At 60.0% G+C, this 18,795-nt stretch overlaps 2 protein-coding genes across 2 annotated transcripts; both read left to right on the forward strand.

Moving 5' to 3' along the window:
• Nucleotides 1-1,430: 1,430 nt before the first annotated feature.
• Nucleotides 1,431-1,977, forward strand: HRURF (HR upstream open reading frame). Its single transcript, XM_073892635.1, has one exon. The coding sequence runs from the start codon at nt 1,794-1,796 to the stop codon at nt 1,896-1,898; it is 105 nt and encodes a 34-aa protein (XP_073748736.1). The 5' UTR covers nt 1,431-1,793; the 3' UTR covers nt 1,899-1,977.
• HR (HR lysine demethylase and nuclear receptor corepressor) lies at nt 1,965-17,478 on the forward strand. Its single transcript, XM_025873875.2, has 19 exons — nt 1,965-2,072; nt 3,355-4,008; nt 4,762-5,542; nt 6,968-7,118; nt 7,198-7,385; nt 8,827-8,991; nt 9,776-9,865; nt 10,025-10,140; nt 10,940-11,021; nt 11,411-11,574; nt 11,693-11,929; nt 12,146-12,311; nt 12,507-12,576; nt 12,736-12,866; nt 12,990-13,109; nt 13,214-13,329; nt 15,302-15,466; nt 15,887-16,015; nt 16,171-17,478. The coding sequence occupies exons 2-19, from the start codon at nt 3,394-3,396 to the stop codon at nt 16,231-16,233; spliced, it is 3,549 nt and encodes a 1,182-aa protein (XP_025729660.1). The 5' UTR covers nt 1,965-2,072; nt 3,355-3,393; the 3' UTR covers nt 16,234-17,478.
• The last annotated feature ends 1,317 nt before the right edge of the window (nt 17,479-18,795 follow it).

The raw sequence follows: 18,795 nt of genomic DNA on the forward strand, positions 1-18,795 counted from the left end.
CAGGCCACCCCTCAGGGGAGCTGGGGGAGGAAGGCAGTGTTAATAACTCAGTCATGTAAACAGCGCCTACCAGCCTGTCCTGCCACAGACGCGCGGCCTCTGGGGGGAGGCGGAGGGGCTGAGCGAGTAGGTGCAGACATGAGCCAAGTCCTGCCCGGCGCCCCTTCGGGCCTCCTTCTCTTGAGCCCCCTCTTCTCCTCAGCTGGTAAAATGATTCCTGCCTCTCTTTCAGTCTCTTGGGAAAAGGCTCCCTCCCAGCTCTTCCTGGCTCCCCTCTCCAGGGATGGCAGAGGGGTGGTGACTTGGGACCAGGCTGGAGGCATCGGAGAACTCATCCCTTCGATGGGATGGTGGTGGGTGGGATGGTACTGCCTCTGTCCCAGGCTGGGTGAAAGCAGGCCAAGGATGGCTTCCAGAGGGAGGAAGGGGAGTTGTGGGGTGGGAGGTGGGGGCCTGCAGGGAAGGGAAGCGCCCGTTGGGCGTGTGGGTTTCTATGTGTGTCTGAATCTGTCTGTGTGTGTTTGAATCTGTCTGTTTGTGTCTGTGCTCTGGAACCACCCCCGCAGAGGAGCCGGGATGCTTCCTCGGGTGGAGGGTGCCCTGCTTTCCCATTTCCTCTCCTCCTCTCTGCTCCCTCCCAGGAGCCACTCCCATGGGCTCCTCTCCAGTGCTGGGCCTGGAAGCACTAGGAATTGGGATGGGGCAGACCCCCAGAATGCCAGGCCGGAGCAGGTGTCTGGCCTCATCTGGGCCCACCTCCTCTCTGGACACTTGCTGAAACCTAGGCCCTTAGAGTAGGGACAGACTAGAGCCTAGGTCTCCCCAGAACTGCTAAGGCAGGACCCAGTGCCGGCTGTTGGGCCCCGGAAGGGGGCTTGAGTCAAGAATGGTGAAGAGCAGCCTGGCCAGGTCAGGATGAGGCAGGGCAGACATGGGCCAGTGGGGGAGGGGGGGTGCCATGTGCCAGAGCTGAAGGACCACGAGCAAGTGTTCCGGGAGGCACAGGGTCGGCTGGCGTGGGTCAGGCGCCCATCACTGACCCGTGAGAACCCGACTGCCCCTGCCAGCTCTGGCACTGCCCCCCCCCAGCCGCCCCGCCCTAACACCCCGGGGGGCACCCCGCCCCACCATGGCCCGGTCCGGCCCCTCCCGCCCTTTGCTCCAGTTCCCGGGCTTGGCACCTATAGTGGGGGTGCTGCCCGCCTGCCAGGCTCCGGGGCCGGGCCCACGGGAGGGTGGGGCGGCTGGGAAGCTGGCACGCTGCCCCGGGGGAGCCTCTCTCGGCAGGCGCCCGGGTGCCGCGGGGGGGGGAGGGGGGAACAAAGGGCTCATTCTCCCCGTGCGCAGCCGGTGGCATCGCCGGGGCGTTGGCGGAAGCCCCCGGGGCCCGGGAGGGGGCAGGCCCGGGCGGGGCCGCCGAATCACGGGCTCCTGTTTCCCGCAGGGTGCTGGAGGAGGAAACCGGCGGAGCAGCTTCCCCACTCTCAGTTGCGCGTCTGGCGATGGCGATGAGAGGTCCTGCTGCGCTGTCCGCCGCGCTCTCCCTCCATTAGCCGCTCTGCGCCGTGCTGCGCCCTCGCCGGTGCCTCTCTCCTGGGACCCGGGATCGGCCCCCACTTCCAGGCACGATCCCCTCCCCCGGCCTCTCGGCCTTTCCCCCCACCCCTACTCGGCCATCTCCGACCCGGGGCGCACGTTCCCCCCGGCCCGGCTCCCACTCTCCCTCCGGGGGCACCCGCTCCCTAGGCCCGGCCCGGCCCTCCCCGCGGCGCAGCACGGAGTCTCGGCGTCCCATGGCGCAACCCACGGCCTCGGCCCAGAAGCTGGTGCGGCCGATCCGCGCCGTGTGCCGCATCCTGCAGATCCCGGAATCCGACCCCTCCAACCTGCGGCCCTAGAGCGCCCCCGCCGCCCCGGGGGAAAGAGAACGCGAGCGCGCTGAGCAGAGAGCGGGAGAACGCGTCCTCGCTCGCCGGCCGGGAGGCCCCGGAGCCGGCCCATGGGGAGCGGGCGCCCGGCGCCGGCCACGACGACCGCCGCCGCCCGCGCCGCGCCCGGCTCGCGAAGCCCAGGTAAGCGCCGAGAGGGGGCGCCAGGGGCGGGCCTTCTGGGGACATTCGTAGCGGGGCGTTTGTGAGCCGAGCCCGGGCCGCCGGCAGCGAGTGAGTTCCCTGTGCTTCTCCGGACGGCGCCACAGGTCTGAAAGTTAGGATGCCCGACGGGGCTGGACCACGACGGAGCTGTGGCCCCAGAAAACCCGAGCGACCTCTGTCACGGCTCCCTGGGCTACCTCCCTCCTCTCTTGGGGCTTCATCCAGCCCGCCGAGGGGGCCGCGCTGGGGGAGCGCTGCGGCTCCGGTGCCACCTGTCACCCTGGTCCTTTGCACGCACGTTCAATTTTCCCTCCTTTGCCTCTCTCTGGGGCCCAGCCTGCTTTCCCCGCCTCCTTCCCTCCCCCTGCCAGGCTGCAGTTACCAGCGGCCGCCGGCGGCCCTGGCACTGCCTGCTGGACTCGAGCAGCTTGACCCGTTCCCAGCTGAGGCCTCTTAATCCCTCTCTCCTGTGCCGGCTCGCTCCTTCCCTTGGGGGCTGCGGTGGAGATCTCAGCCCCCAGCAGTTGTCCTGGGACTCTGCTTCCAAAGCCATGAAACCACAGAGAGCTGGGAAGAGACACACCAGGGACTGCCCAAGTGTAGGGAGAGATACCAGCCAGCAGCCCTGCCTTGGCGGCTCTCCCCAGTGACTCCAGCCTACCCTGCCTGCACCCCTACAGGCTTGAGTGGGGCTGAGGGGTGGGGGTAGGCAAGCACCACCCCCGGTCCCACAGACTGCAATGTGGAAAGAGGCCTCTGAGACTGCTAATTTCCAAACCCGATTTTACACAAGGGCACACTGAGGCCCAGAGGAGTGATATGACTTGCCCAAGGTCACATAGCAGGTGCTGAGTCAAAGCCAGGACGCTGTCTTCTTGTCCCCTAGTGCAGTATCTTCCACCAACCTCATCTTTTGGGTTCTCGCCCCTTTCCCTGCCCCGTGGCTCGTGCCCAGGGTCCAGGCTCAGCAAATGCAAGGACATGTCATCCTAGAAATGGTGGTCTCTGCTGAGGGGCTCTGGCCCAGGTGGGCTTGGGCATTTGGGGTAAGGGCTGACCTCCCCCCACTTGAGCATCCCACCCAGGCAGGTCCTTCGAGTTGCATGTGGGCAGGCAGCGTGGAGCCTAGCTGTAGGTTGGCACTTGCCTTACTGGTTTGAGCTGCCTTGGTGTTGCCAGGGCGGTGCCCAGCTCTGCCCCAGGCGGTACGGTGCTTGGGGCACGTGCCTAAGAAGCTCATGCGTTGTTGGTTATGCTCCAGGGACCCCCTCTGGGAGAGCCCCATGAGGGCAGGAGAGTGATGGAGAGTACGCCCAGCTTCCTGAAGGACACCCCAGCCTGGGAGAAGACAGCCCCTGAGAAGGGCATCCTGGGACAGGAGCCGGATACCCTGCCTCGAGATGGTCTGCGCCGGGGCGCACTGTGCCTGGGAGAGCCTGCTCCCTTTTGGAGGGGTGTCCTAAGCACCCCAGACTCCTGGCTTCCCCCTGGCATTCCCCAGAGCCCCAAGGACACGCTCCCACAGGTGGAGGGAGAAGGCCCCCGCAATGGGGAGAGGAAGGCCAACTGGCTGGGTAGCAAGGAGGGGCTGCGCTGGAAGGAGGCAATGCTTACCCACCCATTGGCACTCTGTGGCTCAGCGTGCCAGCCTCGCTATGGCCCCCTGATTCCTGAGCATAATAATGGTGGCCATCCCAAGAGTGACCCTGTGGCCTTCCGGCCCTTGCACTGCCCCTTCCTTCTGGAGACCAAGATCCTCGAGCAAGCTCCCTTCTGGGTGCCCACCTGCTTGCCACCCTACCTAGTGTCCAGCCTGCCTCCAGAGCGTCCATGTGACTGGCCCCTGGCCCCACACCCCTGGGTGTACTCAGGGGGGCAGCCCAAAGTGCCCTCTGCCTTCGGCTTAGGCAGCAAGGTGAGTGTTGGAGCAGAGAGGGTACCTGGGGCTTAGGCCGCTCAGTGTTCCCGAGCGGCCCTGCCTGGCCACAGCACTCTGCTCTTCCGTTCTGACGAAAACATAAGACAACACCCTAGTAGAGGAGCCTGTCAGCTCAGACAGAGTCAGCCCCAAGCAATTCCTCCTCTGAGCCGTTCCATCTCACTGAGCCTTCCCTGACTTTGGGCCATTTCAGGGACTGACTCACTCATTGTCCACTCAGAACAAGGCCCTGGGAACTGCGGCCTCTGAACACTAGTCTCGTCTTGGGGTTGGGGTCGGGGGACAGACAAGGCCCTCTCTCTGGGAGTGGGATGTGCAGGTGTCCCCATGGCCTGTGTCTGTGGCACCTGTCCTCCCACCCCCACCCCCGGCAACCCACCCCCATGCCCAGGAATAAGATTTAGACTATTTTAAGATCAGTATGATACTTGTCATCAAACAATCTGAATAGATCCTCAGAGGCCCTTTGGTGGTGGCAAGCACTAACCCTATAGTTGCTGGATTTGTGCAGAGGTCTCAGAAATCCCAGGGAGGGAGGGGGGAGGGGGTAAGCTGGGCAGTGGGGAGGCACTTAGGGAGCAGGGTCTGCAAACCAGGATTGAGTTCTTCAGTGTTTTCCTGACCCTTAAGGCCACACAGGCGCACACCTGCCAGTCGGCAGTTCTGCTCATCCTTTGAAGCACTGGGGATCAAAGTCAGCACGAGCTCTACCCCTTCTCCTCTCTTTAGGGCTTTTACCACAAGGATCCAAGCATCCTCAGGCTGGCAAAGGAACCATTGGCAACTGCGGAACCTGGGTTGTTAGGCTTAGCCTCTGGTGGGCATCTCCAGAGAACTGGGGAAGTGGAGCATCCTTCATTCCACCAGAGAGATGGAGAGGCAGGAGTCGGCAGGCATCAGAACCTTTGCCCGTTCCTCCTGGGGCATCCGGACTCTGTTCCCCGGACCCCCTGGCCCCCGTGCCCCCCGGGCCTGGTTCATACTCTTGGCAACGTCTGGACTCTACCAGGGGGTGGGAGCCTTGGGTACCATCTGGGGCCATCAGCCACATCAAGGTGCCCCACTCCTGGGCCTCCTGCCACCCAGGGAGGCTGTTGCTCATCTCACCCACCTGCTAGAGATGGAGGTCTTGGCCCCTGTGGGAAGTGCCAGGAGGGGGGCACCATCGGGCCCAGTGAATCCAACGAGGAAGTGAACAAGGCCTCTGGTCCCAGGGCCTGCCCACCCAGCCATCACACCAAGCTAAAGAAGACATGGCTCACGCGACACTCTGAGCAGTTTGGGTGTCCAGGTGGTTGCCCTGGGGACGAGGAGAGCCCTTCTGCCCAGCTGCAGGCCCTCAAGAGGGCAAGCAGCCCTGAGGTCCAGGGAGCGGGTGGAAGCCCAGCTGCCAAGCGCCCGCCCAACCCTTTCCCAGGCAGTGCGGGGCAGGGGGCCAGAGGTCGGCAGGAGATGCTGGACTCATCATTTGGGAACAAGGCAGAGGCCGTGCAGCATGATGACCACAGAGGTAAGGGTGCAGGGGGCCCTGCCTGGGAGGGGCAGCCAGGACTGGGGCTCTGTGGGGAGGTGGGGTCGTTAGGCCCTTTATGAGTGGATCACACAAGTGGTCTGGGTTCCCACCCGGGTGTGATGGTTCTCTGGGAGTTTCTTAGCATCTACAGGCCAGAGCCTGCCAGCAAGTGGCTTCTTATTCCTTCTGCCTCCCCTGACAAGGTCGGCCCTTGTCCCAAGCTGTCATGTGGCAGTGGCAGTGTCACAACACGGTTCAGAGCATGGGCTCTGGAGTCGGAGTGCCTGGGTCCGAACTTTGCTGCCTAGTGCTTTGTGACCCTGGGCTAGTTACTTCACCTCTCTGGGCCTCAGTTTCTTCATCTATAAAATGGAGATAAAGATGGCATCCACCTCGTAAAGACCGCTGCAAGATGAAATGGCATAATTCACATAAAGGGCTTTGAAGAATATGTGGCACTGTATTGAGTACACACTCAGTAAACATTCATCTTTGTGATTGTGCCACATAGCCCCGTCTGGGGCACCGCCCCTCCTGAAGGACCCCGTGTCCCGCCCCAGGAACGAACAACTCCTCCCTTGGCCAGCCGGATCATAGAAACTCAGTTTGGACTTGGCCAGTAGTAGGACTTTGGGTGCATCCTGGACCCTCTGTCACGCTGTGATTCCAGCACTGCTGGCCCCAGTCTCAGCTCTTCAGTGTCACTTCAGTTTCTTAGCCTCCTGGACCACTGGGCCTGGATCGAAGCTCTCAGTGGCCTCGCCCAGGCACCCCTGCACCTGGCGTGGGTCTGTCCGTGCTCTCGCAGGCCTCTGCCGGGGCTGGGAAGCTGTTGGCCCCTCTCCCTTCTTGGGTCACTGCACCTGTAGCGTGTGTTGAAACTATCAGCCTTCTCACCTTCCGGCACCCTCCATCCCATGCCCGGATTGTCTCCTCACGCGGACAGGAGGCCAGCGGGATCACCAAGCCCACTGCGGAGCTATCCAAAGTCTGCACTGACTGAGGGGCGCCTGGCTGGCTCAGTCGGTGGAGCATGCAACTCGATCTCAGGGTTGTGAGTTCAAGCCCCGTGTTGGGGCATAGAGCTTACTTAAAAAAAAAAAAAAGATAAAAGGACGTCTACACTAACCGGATTTTGCATGTGGGGCAGGGTGATCGTCCCAGCTGCTCCAGCCACGCACAGCGGACCTCTCCTCGGCCATCAGGCCTTGTCAGGGCACTCCCAGGCTCTCCGCCCAGCCCATTCTGTGAAGTTTCTGGCTGCCTAGGTCACTTTCACTAGCTCCAAATCAGGCTTCGTAGACCGGGGCCTAGGGGCTGGGCTGGCTCTGCATGTGGGCGGGCTGGGGGTTAAAGGTAGGGCCTGGGGTTCACATAAGCTCGGGAAGCCCGGACTCCTGACCAGCTTCATTGTCTCCTCAGGACCCCAAGATGGTAGGGCCAGCCTCCAGGACCCAGGGCTTCAGGATACATCTTGTTCGGCTCCCCTGGCAGGCATGGCTCCATGCCAAAGCTGTACCCATGCAGCTGGAGAGGCGGGAGGGCTGGCCCGCCACTCCCAGCAAGTGCCGAGGTGAGCCCGTTGCCCCTGGATGCCCCCGGCACCCTTCCAGTCGGGGCTCCCTCCTTACCTTCCTGTGCCCTATCTCCAGATTGCCTCTGGGAGGGGAGCAGCTGCAGGACGAAGACTCAGCAGCTGGCTCGGAGGAGGGAGGAGGGTCTGGCCCCGAGGCCCGGCTCAGCAAGGGCCTCGCCAAGCATCTGCTAAGTGGTTTGGGGGACCGACTATGCCGCCTGCTGCGGAGGGAGCGCGAAGCCCTGGCCTGGGCGCAGCGGGAAGGTGAGCAGGACCCACGGCGCGGGCAGGAGCCAGGGAAGGCTGGATCTTGTGGTCACAGTGCTTTGACGCGGAGCATGGGGCCTGCAGGGTGTGGGCCCCTCCCTCCTGGGGCCCGTCCCTCCCATTAGCACTGTCCATCCTGATACCAACTCAGGAGAATTCCTGCCTGCTTTGCCCTTGTTCCTGGCTTAGACTCCTAGTCGACATGGGTTCTGACGTCTCTTGCCGGGGCGAGGGATGTTGGGAGGGTGTGAAACCTGGTCCAGTCCAGCTGCTTAAGAGTTTCTGGGTTTGCTGGGGAAACAAAACAGGGTGCCAAGTGTCTTCAAGGGCGTTGGAAAGTGGGGGCCCTCCCTGCAGTTTGGGATTCATAGGCCCTAGGAGGCTAGTAGGGTCTGGGCCGATGCGAAAAGACTGGTGGGATGCCAGGCATTCAGCGGGTCCCTCTGGTTTCAGGCTCTCCCTACTAGGCCCTCCCACAACCCCATGTGTGCATTTGAAAATGTGTACACACCCCTGCAGTAGGGTTGCAACCTGGGTAGGGGCCCATTGGTGGCTCCCTCTTGTCCCAGAAAGTCCAGCGCCCCCCCCCCCCGCCCCGAGCCAGTCTAGCCTGCCACTCCCTCAGCCTGGATTCCCAGCACTCCACATCACCCGGTGGCCCGTCCTCCCCGGCTCACCCCAGCTTGTCCATCCCCTCGGGCCTTGGCACTCTCTGTTCCTTCTGTCTGGAATGCCCTTCTCCTCCCTTTCTCCCCGATGAATGAACACTTACTCATCACTTGGGGCCCATTTGTGTCGCTGCCCCCACTATCCCCACCCTTGCCCTTCTACCCCGTTCTCCTACTCCAGCACCCACCCTGTGGTGTCATGATCACTGCCGTGTTTATGGGCCCATCTCCCCTCTTGGAATGTGAGCACTGGGAGGGCAGCTCTGAGCCCTGACCAGCTCTGAGTCCCCAGCACTCAGCCCCACACAGGGCAAGGTGTTTGTAGCATGAGTAAATGAACGCATGCTCACTGGCGTCCTCCCACTGACCGAGGAGGGCTTAGTCAGAAAGTGTGGGTGAGGGAAGGAGTGGCCTCCTAAGGTTCCCTCTTCTGGTATACAGAGTCCCCTGAAGGGACAGCTCCTCGGGATGGAGGGAGGTGGGGGGAGGACTGTGTTGGAAATGGTGTGGATTTGTAATTCAGGGCCCATGGGGAAATCCCTGGGGCACGACCTGGAGAGGTGAGACCTGTACTGTCCCTGGGCGGGTGTTCTGAAGACAGGGCCATGGGGAGGTTCTTTACAGAGCCTGTTTGTCCGGGGCCTGTCTCCTGTCCAGGGTGGCCCCACAGCGGAAACCGCTCCCACTCCGCTCCATCCCTGCCTGGAGGTCCTCAGAAGGGACCTGTGGCTTGAGCCTCCTCTGACCCTGTTCTCTCCCGTGGTCAACAGGCCAGGGGCCCGCCAGGACAGAGGACAACCCAGGCGTTCCACGCTGCTGCAGCCGCTGCCACCGCGGACTCTTCAACACCCACTGGAAATGCCCCCACTGTAGCCACCGGCTGTGTGTGGCCTGTGGCCGCATGGCGGGTGCTAGGAGGGCCAGGGACAAAGCAGGTAGGAAAGGAGCTGGGGGCTGAGGGCAGGAGGGCAGGGACGGGGGCCTCGAAAGGGCGGCTCTAAGGTTTGTGGCCATTTCTGGGCTGCCTTTCCCCAAGAAACCCTCCGCCCCCAGCTCCAGCCTCAGCCACCACAGCTCAATGCCCCTTAGAGCAGACTTTTCCCTCTCCCCAGATCAGAGGGCCACGCCTGTGTCCTTGCCCACCCTTAAAAGAAGTCGAGTGCCTACTCTATGCCTCCCACTTTGCTCAGCTTGCACCTTTTTAAACCTTACAACACTGTGAGGTGGGTATATTGCCTCCGTTTTCCAGTTAAGAAAAACTCAGAGAGGTTAAGTGATTTGTTCAAGGTCACACAGCTAAGAAGTGTTGGGTCCAGGATTTAGACTCAGACCTTATGATCCCAAGTCTTACTTTTTTCATGGTTCTCAGCTTCTCCCTTGGCTCCACTCAGTCACCTGAGGGCTTAAAATTTCCCAGTGTTCCAGTAGAGGTAGCCAAAAAGAGTTCCAGGGTCAGAAATGTTTGAGAACACTGTATTCTACAAGATCATCTTGGAGTCCTGGCAATGTATGTCAGCATTTTTCTAAAGTCTCTGCGTTCCACAAGCAAAGAATCCTACGTTATTCTTGAACCCAAGTGTCCCAGAAGCCCATGTTTTATGGATTTATGGATTGTCGAGTCCCTTGATTTAGATGTCATGCCCTTGTGCTTCTTCTCTGACCTTAAGCTGTGGTTACCTTGGTTTCCTGACCTGCAGCTTCTTTCTTCCTACCTCACAGGCCCTCGGGAGGAGTCCACGGAGGAGTGTCCCCAAGAGGCCAGGCATACTGCCAGTTCCCTGATGCTCACCCAGCTCGTTTCTAGCCAGGGTGAGCCATCTTGGAGGGGTGGGCTGTGTAGAGGGCGGGTCCTGTCTGGATGTGGCTCCGCCCAATCCCGCGCCCTCCTGCTTGGTGAGGCCAAGCAGCACAGGGACGGCCTTCTGTGCACACTCACTACCAAACTCCGTCTTCCCTCCCCACTCACAGCCTTGGCAGAATTGAGCACCGCCATGCACGAGGTGTGGGTCAAGTTTGACATCCGGGGGCACTGCCCCTGCCAAGCTGATGCCCGAGTGTGGGCCTCTGGGGATGGGGGCCAGCAGGTAAGAAGCTGGGCAGCACTAGCTGGTGAAGGCCCCAAGATTGGGCAGTGTGTCTGGGAATTACTGGCAGGGTTTGGCCCTTGTCTTTTGATGGGGATGAGGGACATGGACGCTGGGTAAAATCAAGCTATTTCTCACTCTCCTCTGGGGATCAGGATCCATGGATTGAGCTCTAGCATCGGCCCCACCTCCCTCTCTGTTTGCTCAGAGCTCCTGCCACTCTGTGCGTGTTCCAGCTTAGCACTTGCCCCATCGTGCTGGAGCTGCTCGCTGGCGGGCCCTGTCTCTCCACTCCCCAGGCACAGGCTCCTGCGGGCGGACTATGGGCCCACCTTCTCTCTCTGTCCTGCTCTTAACATAGGGCAGGCACCCAGCATGCATTTTACAAAGGTTTTATAAAGTTCATGCTTTTATTATAAAAACGATTCATTCAAGAAATAGTTTATTGAATGCATTTTGTGTGCCAGACACTGGTACGTGCCCATTATGGAAAATACAAACAAGTATAAGGAAGAATACAGCAATAGGCTATAATGCCACTGTTATCATTTTGACAACTTTCTTTCCAGTCACTTGTCTAGGTATTTATTCAGCCTATTTTTGTACATTTTAGATCAATACTGTGTGTGGAATTCCTTGAGCAACTTTTTCCCACCTAATGTTATATCACATAACATTCTGCTCCCTCTAAACACAATTTTCTAGTCTGTTGTTAATACTTGTGGGTTGAATTGGATTGAGCTATGTTTGCCGCTTTTAAATCTCTGGTTGGGTTGGGGGGGGTGGATGGGTTTAACAGAAGGAGCCGACAGAGAAAACTCCCCCAGTTCCACAGTCTTCTTGCAACGGGGACACCAACAGGACCAAGGACATCAAAGAGGGTGAGCAGCTCCCCTGGACCTTGCTCAGACTGTGCAGGGAGGTTGGGCTGCGGGGTTGGCATCCGAAGGACAGATTGGAATGGCTTTAGCCATCCTGTGCCCCCATAGTCTCCATCACTCTTCTCAAATCATTCCTGAGGAAATAAATCTGAATAAAATCTAGGACAAGACCCTCACCCCTCTGCAGTCAGACCCCCATCGTAAGCCCCTCCTCCTCCGGAGAGGTTTAGGAAGCTGCCGGCAGGCGGTGGGAGGTGAGCGCCTCCAGAGCAGCTGAGCCGGGCAGCGCCAGTGAGGAGAGAGACTTGGCCAGGACACGAGGGCAGAGCCTGTGGGCAGTGGAGCCTCGAGAAAAAGGGGAAGCCCCTCACCATTTTCCTCCCTGCCAGAGACCCCGGACTCCACCGAGACCCCGGCAGAGGACCGTGCCGGCCGAGGGCCCCTACCTTGTCCCTCTCTCTGTGAACTGCTGGCCTCCACTGCTGTCAAACTCTGCTTGGGGCACGAGCGGATACACATGGCCTTTGCCCCGGTCACTCCTGCCCTGCCCAGCGTGAGCAAGGGCACAGAGGGAGGCCTGGGGACCCTGGGGACACAGGCTGGGCTGGCCCTCCCTGTGGAGTAAGGCAGGTCCTGAGTCATCCTGCCCCTCTGGCCTTCCGTCCACACAGGATGACCGCATCACCAACATCCTGGACAGCATCATCGCACAGGTGGTGGAAAGGAAGATCCAGGAGAAAGCCCTGGGGCCGGGGCTGCGGGCCGGGCCAGGACTGCGCAAAGGCCTGGGCCTGCCCCTCTCACCAGTGCGGCCCCGGCTGCCTCCTCCCGGAGCTCTGCTGTGGCTGCAGGAGCCCAGGCCTCAGAGAGGCTTCCATGTCTTCCAGGAGCACTGGAGGCAGGGCCAGGTGAGGCTCCTTGCCTCCTGACTCCCAGTTCTCCCGGCCTCACTTACCCTCAGAGCCTTCATCCCAGGCCCAGGCAGACCTGGCCCATCACCCAGAGTGGGCAGCAGGGTTGGTCCCCACGTGAGTCTCGTGTCCCCTACAACATGCCCCAGCCTGGCCAAGGGGGTTGCCCATCTGGTCGTTCCCCCTGCATCCCTCTGCCTTTCCTCACTGCAGCCCGTGTTGGTGTCGGGGATTCAGAGGACATTGCGAGGCAACCTGTGGGGGACGGAAGCTCTTGGGGCACTTGGAGGCCAGGTGCAGGCACTGACGCCCCTCGGGCCTCCCCAGCCCACAAGCCTCCACAGTGCAACGTTCTGGGAGGGATTCTCCCGGCCTGAAAGTAAGTGTCCCTGATGTGGGGCAGGGGGAGCTGGGAGGCTGAGCCAGGTGGCAGCGAAGTCCCATGGTGACCTTAGGGGGGGTTTGCTGGAAGCAGAGCCCAGGGCAGACACTAGACCCTCTTGCTGCCACGGGGCCCGAGTCCTCTGGGCAAGGAGGTTCTTCCCCTGGGCCAATGGCATGTCTCCTCCCCTAGTTCGCCCAAAGTCAGACGAGGGCTCCGTCCTCCTGCTGCACAGAGCTCTGGGGGATGAGGACACCAGCAGGTGTGTATAGTAGCATAGTACCTGCCTAGCCTCTGACCAGCCCCTTGCCCCTCACCCCGTGACCCTCTTGCCTCTGGGAGTGACCCCAGTAGTGGTGGGCTTTGAGGGGATCTCGGGTGCCTGGGTTGAGTCGGCTGGGCATGACCCCGCCCCCTCCAGGATGGAGAACCTGGCTGCCAGCCTGCCCCTCCCCGAGTACTGTGCCCGCCACGGGAAACTCAACTTGGCTTCCTACCTCCCACCTGGCCCCGCCCTGCGTCCACTGGAGCCCCAGCTGTGGGCAGCCTATGGTGAGTGCCCATACCACTCCTGCCCAGCCCCTGATCCCATGCCTATTACCTCTGGGCACAGGCGTGTCTGTGCCAAAGTCCTGGGGCCCGTGACCTGCTGGTCTCTTCTCTGCTTCCGTGCAGGTGTGAGCCCACACCGTGGGCACCTGGGGACCAAGAACCTCTGTGTGGAGGTGACCGACCTGGTCAGCGTCCTGGTACGTGCTGAGACCCCGCCGCCTACCTGGCACCGGGCACAGAAAGGTGGGTCCTGGGCCAGAGGCAGGGGTCAGACAGTCTGCAAATTTAGACATGCTGTTTCTCCCCCCACCATCCCCGGGCCCCCCTGAGCTGTTTTTCTTCCACAGACTTCCTCTCAGGCCTGGATGGGGAGGGGCTCTGGTCTCCAGGCAGCCAGGTCAGCACTGTCTGGCACGTGTTCCGAGCACAGGACGCTCAGCGCATCCGCCGCTTTCTCCAGATGGTGAGGAAGGAGCTGGGAGCCCTCCCCTTCCCCTGAGCTGCCCTCATGCTCCCTAGAAGTGGGGGCTCCCAGGCCCCTGAAGCTCTCTCCCGGTTGTGCGTGCCCCATGTGCTCACTCTCCCCACCCCCCAGGTGAGCTGGACGGCCTTGACTCACTCAGAGAAGGCGGGTTGGGACCTTATGAGTTGCGTGGTGGGGCACACAGAAAGAGCAGGGAGTGAGCAGGGACCGAGAGATGAAACGAGAGCAGGAGCTTTTGCAGGCTAGGCACTGTGTAAGGGCTTTGGGTACATGATCTCGGTTAATTGTCACAACCACCCTGTGTGGCAGGCACTGCTGCTTTCCCATTTTGCAGGTGAGTAAACTGAAGCTGAGTGGTAGAGCTGAAACCTGAGACTAGGTCATAGCCCTGTTTCTCCTGGGGGCAGACAGCCTCCCCTGCAAGGGCTCCAGGTGGCAGAGGGCGAAGGGAAGCCCATCTGAGATGCCCTCCTGTAGCCCCCCGCCCCCGTGATCTACATCTTATAAGGAGGTGCTCTTTGGGATGCTAGCAAGTGAGGGCTGAAGGAGGCAGCCTGGTGGGTGGGAAAGACTGGACCAAGATAAGGGGCAGGGAAGGAGAAGATGAGGGGATAAGCAGGAGGCAGGAAGCTCCAGGGGGCCGGGGAGGTGGAAGGCCAGTGTTAAGGTTAGGGCAGGCCCAGGGGTTCTAAAGTCCAGCTGAACCCTGATTGTCCTGGGAGAAAGCCATCCTCCAAGTGTCACCCCTGCTAAAGACACACACAAACACACACACAGACAGACATGCAGGTGTTAACATGGCTGTCCACCACACCGTCCTGCCCACAGGCATGCGTATCTACAGACACACTGACAAACACACAGAGACCCGTAAATATACACACAGACGCCGGAACACGCCGAAGGAAGCAGACAGAAGCACACCTTCATACACAGATGGCCTCATCTAGTCTGGGTGTGGTCGCTCTAGGCAGTCTCATATGGCCAAACCTGATGATTCACGGAGAAGGTTGGAGGGGCATATTCTCACTGGGTGGCCTGGGAAACACTGATCTAGCTCCAGGATGGATTCTGAGGGCAAAAGAGCCTTGGCACCTGCCTGGGGCCACCCTAGGTTCCAGGCTGGCTCACCAGCCTCCCCTTTCCCCATGGCCCAGTCTTGGAACCCTGAGTCCTAAGCCCAGGGACAATTGCTGAGGTCCTACTGAAGGGGTGGATTTGGCTGGTGGCCAGGTGGAGCACGATGCTGGCATTCACCTCTGCAGGTAACTCCCTGGGCATCTCCTTCTCTGGCTCCCATGAGTCCCTGTCTGCCCAAGGAGCTCCCCACTCTGGTTGGGCTGATGAAGGCCCCCCCCCTCCCCCATAGCTATGCTTGCTTCAGAGACCTCAGTCTGGCAGGCAAGCCTGTACATCCACGGTGCATCAAAGCCTCTGTGTGGCCTTTCCTGGATCTGGGATCTTAGATTAATCTGATCGATGCTGCAGATGGTCTCCCCAGGGACATCGAGCTATCTGGTGGCCTACAATTTAGCAGCCAATGCAGGACATTCATGGGACTCCAGGTTAAGAGCTCCTGATATAGACAGTTTATGAGTTGGGATCATGTAGGACATCTTTCTGGGTTTTTGGAGAAAGGGGTCCAGGGCCAGGGTCACAGAGGCTATTCAAAGGCATCCAGCCCCAAGAAAAGTGGGGGTTTAGACCGCCAGACTTGGAGCCCCTAATCCTGTCCTCTACACTCTTTCCAGCCAAACCTCCGACCTGAGCAGCCCCAGCCCCTCACCACCTAGCCTTTTCTCCCGCCCCTATGGCCGCCCCCACCTGCCCTCAAGACTTGACCACTTCAGCTCTTGGCCTTTGCGCCTCTGGCCTTTGGGAAGTCTGTGCCCCATCCTGCAGCCCTTTCCTCGTTTCCCTCCCTTGCTCATTCCCCCTTCTCTTCCTTGAGGTGTGCCCGGCCGGAGCAGGCAACCTGGAGCCTGGCACCCCGGGCTACTGCTACCTGGATGCAGGGCTGCGGCGGCGCCTGCGGGAGGAGTGGGGCGTGAACTGCTGGACCCTGCTGCAGGCCCCTGGAGAGGCCGTGCTGGTGCCTGCCGGGGCTCCCCACCAGGTGCTTCCCCAGCAGGCCAAGGGCTTTGCAGGGCGCTCAGACCATGCAAAGCAGCCAGAGCTGACACCACAGTGCTCCGGAGGACCCCGGGCCTCGCCCCTCCCAGTGCCCTGAGCACTGGGCAGGGCAGGAAGTCCCACCCCACTGTAAGGGGAGGAGAGGCTGAGTGGTCTGGAAGTCACGTAGCCCTGCTGGGCTTCGTGTCCTCGGACGCTCACCCTGCCTGTGCCCTCTCCGGCCTCCCGTTGGCCTGGTTTTGGCCACGCCCTTTGAGGTGCCTGGTGCTGGGTCCAGGGCCTCCGCTCTCTGAGAGCTGGGTGGGGGTTGTTATGGGACGTAGACCTCGGGGACGAGGGGCAGGGGGAGGATGCGTGAGCCCGAGTCTCCACTGACCCTCTGTCCACCTCCTCTCTGGCACAGGTGCAGGGCCTGGTAAGCACCGTGAGTGTCACTCAGCACTTCCTGTCCCCGGAGACCTCTGCCCTCTCTGCTCAGCTCTGCCACCAGGGACCCAGCCTGTCCCCTGACCGCCGCCTGCTTTATGCCCAGGTGAGTGTGACGCTGGCCAGGAGGGTGGCTGGGATGGCACAGCAAATCCACTCTGTGCCAAGCAAGCAGCCAGCCTGGGCCCAGGAGGGACCTTCTGGGTGGGAAGAGCCCCGGAATGTGATTGTAAACACCTTGTCCTTTCTCTTTCTTCTTAGATGGACTGGGCTGTGTTCCAAGCAGTGAAGGTGTCTGTGGGAACATTACAGGAGGCTAAATAGGGGGATCCCGAGTGTCTGGGGTAGGTTAGGGGGGCAGGTAGATCAGGTGCTCAGTCCCAGCACAGCTTCAGCAGAGAATGACGCTGGGGCACTTGGGGACTTTTGATCAATCCCTCAAACTCCACTCTGGGCACAGGCAGGGCACCCTGTTCCCCACCCCAACCTGGGCCCTAAAGCCAACAACCACGGTGCCATCGAAGCTCACAACTGCCCTTCACAGGCTGGCACCTGCTCCGTCCCTGCATCCCTCTCCACGGTACCAGGCCCACACTGGGGGTGAATGACTCCCTCCGACCCCTGCCCCCTGAACCCAAGAGACAAACAGCCCTTCCTTGGGGGACCTCGGGAATCGTTCTGGCTTAAGCAACACCTTCTTCTGCTGCCTCATCCCCTACTGTCCCACCTGTTGCCCAAGCTCTGCTTACACCACCCACATCTTCACTGGGCTCCAGGGTGGCCCTTCGCACTGCAGGCATGCTGGACAAGGGGCCGCTGAAATCCTGCCCTTTTGCCAGACAACAGTGAAGTGTGGGGAGGGGGAGGACATCAGGAGACTGCCCAGGCTTGGCTGGAGGGAATGATATGGGCGATGCCCTGTCCCTGCTCCCCCGTCTCGCCTCCCTCCTTCATGATTTCCATTAAAGGCTGTTATTTTGTGAATGCTGCTGGAGTGGCAGGCCACAGGGACTGGGGAGGGAGGGGAGACAAGGAAGTGGAGTGGGGTTGGGGGGCACCATGACAGGGACCTCAAACACCCGGGCCTGCTCCTCTTCCTGGGGCCTGGATCCTTCCTTCCCACTGAGGAGCAGATGGAACCTTCCAGGGCCTGGGCCCTGAGGATGCTCCTGACAGCAGACCGCGGACAAGGCAGAGCCCTGGGGTTCAGCGGCACGGCAGCCTTCCTGTGCGCGCTGGGTCTACGGAGATCTGGGAGCCCCAGCCTGCCCAGAACTGCAGGCTACCCCAGCTCTCCTGTCTGACCCGACCTGGAGCTCTGGGAGTGCGGCCCGGAAGAGCTCTTGCCTAGCCGTCTGCCCTCGGTGCCCGCGGCGGGCCCCAGGCCCACTCCCCAGGGACTGGCTGGCTGCCTGAGACAGTTGACAGCCCCTCCCCACCCCCAGGGCCCTCTGTGCGACTCTGCCTGCCCGCCTGCCCTTGTACATCGTAGTGCCAGCATGCTCCGACTCTTGGGATACCTAACTGTTCCTGCAGTGGTTTGGGGAATGTTTTTTTTTTATGAAATAAAATTTTTTTTATTATAAATCTAATATACTTTCAGAACATTTAGAAAATAGGAAAAAGTCACCTGTAAGCTCACCTCCACTCACCCCGAACCCAACCACTATTAGCTTTTCGGTGTATTTCCTCGTATTTTCTCCAAGGAGCTGTTTTATACATGACTGAGTCGGTGTGTTTTGTACTCAGTTTCTTCCTTTTAACACTGTATTGCGGTCATTTTCTGTGTTACTGCCTAACCTCCATTTTAAATGGCTTTTTGTGTTCCCTTCTGTGGCTTTGCTGTGATTCACATAGCCATTCCTCATTTGAAAGAAAAAAAAAATCCGGTTTCTTCATTGTTTGCAGAACTAGGTTATTTTCATTCTCATGGGATAGAGAAAAAAGAAAATCAAGGTGCTCCTACACTTTATTCTGCAACTGTTTTCATTTCACTTTTCATGATTTTGAAGTAGACATTATTTATATTTATTTTACAGAAGAGGAGAGAGGCAGGCTGGGGTTAAGTGAGTCACCCAAGGTCACACACAGCAGGTTTAGCAGCAGAATTGGGGTTTGAACCAAGCTTCCTGACTAGAGCCTCCTTTACATTAGTCTCAGCCCTTAATGGACTTCACAGATGGGCTTGCTGTCCTCTCTGTCCTCCTTCCAACAAGGACACTTTATAGCTGATCGTGTTCCAAGTGGCACCGAGTGACTCTTCCCTACCTACATTTCACCTTATATAGCTGTGTCCTAATGTCACCCTAGAACCCCAAACACAGGGTGCTTCCTGTGGGAAGACAGAGATGGCCCAGTCACCGGGCCTCTGTCTTCTCCACAGGCCTCTCTGCCCCGCCTCCCATCTCATGACAGGCCATAGCACCTCAAGGGCATATTGGGTCTGACTCTTGTAAACAGCAGGTGGACCAAATGTTCCAGGACTGGCCCTGGGCAGGAAGCCAGTCCAGGTGGATACTGACCCTGAGACAGCACCTGGGGGCCCTCTTCCTCGTGGAAGCTCAGCTGGCTCACCCCCTGTGGGTGCTGCCCTTGGGGCCTCTGCTTCTCCCAGCATCCCCACTGTCCACCTTCTGTTCCCGCCCCTCTCACTGGCCCACATGTCACCAAAGTGCAACTCTCAGGGCTGGAAGTGACTCCAGCATGTGGACAACCAGTGCCAACTTTTTCTTTTTTCAAGATTTTATTTATTTGAGAGAGAGAGTGCGCGTGGGGGAGGGGCAGTGGGAGAGGGAGAAGCGGACTCGAGGGGCTCCATCCCAGGACCCTGAGCCGAAGGCAGATGCTTAACTGACTGAGCCACCCAGGCGCCCCTCTCTTTTCTTA

Source organism: Callorhinus ursinus, unplaced genomic scaffold (assembly GCF_003265705.2).
Source record: "Callorhinus ursinus isolate GAN/ISIS: 27379988/994484 unplaced genomic scaffold, GSC_fseal_2.0 scaffold4, whole genome shotgun sequence".
NCBI classification, from domain to species: domain Eukaryota; kingdom Metazoa; phylum Chordata; class Mammalia; order Carnivora; family Otariidae; genus Callorhinus; species Callorhinus ursinus.

Bases quoted from the DNA above. Each gene is read 5' to 3' on its own strand.
- HR (XM_025873875.2), top strand. From the start codon at position 3,394: ATGGAGAGTACGCCCAGCTTCCTGAAGGACACCCCAGCCTGGGAGAAG. The intron at 9,866-10,024 runs GTGAGCCATCTT...CCCCACTCACAG, and splicing joins CCAGCTCGTTTCTAGCCAGG to CCTTGGCAGAATTGAGCACC. The intron at 13,330-15,301 runs GTGAGGAAGGAG...CTCTTCCTTGAG, and splicing joins TCCGCCGCTTTCTCCAGATG to GTGTGCCCGGCCGGAGCAGG.
- HRURF (XM_073892635.1), top strand. From the start codon at position 1,794: ATGGCGCAACCCACGGCCTCGGCCCAGAAGCTGGTGCGGCCGATCCGC.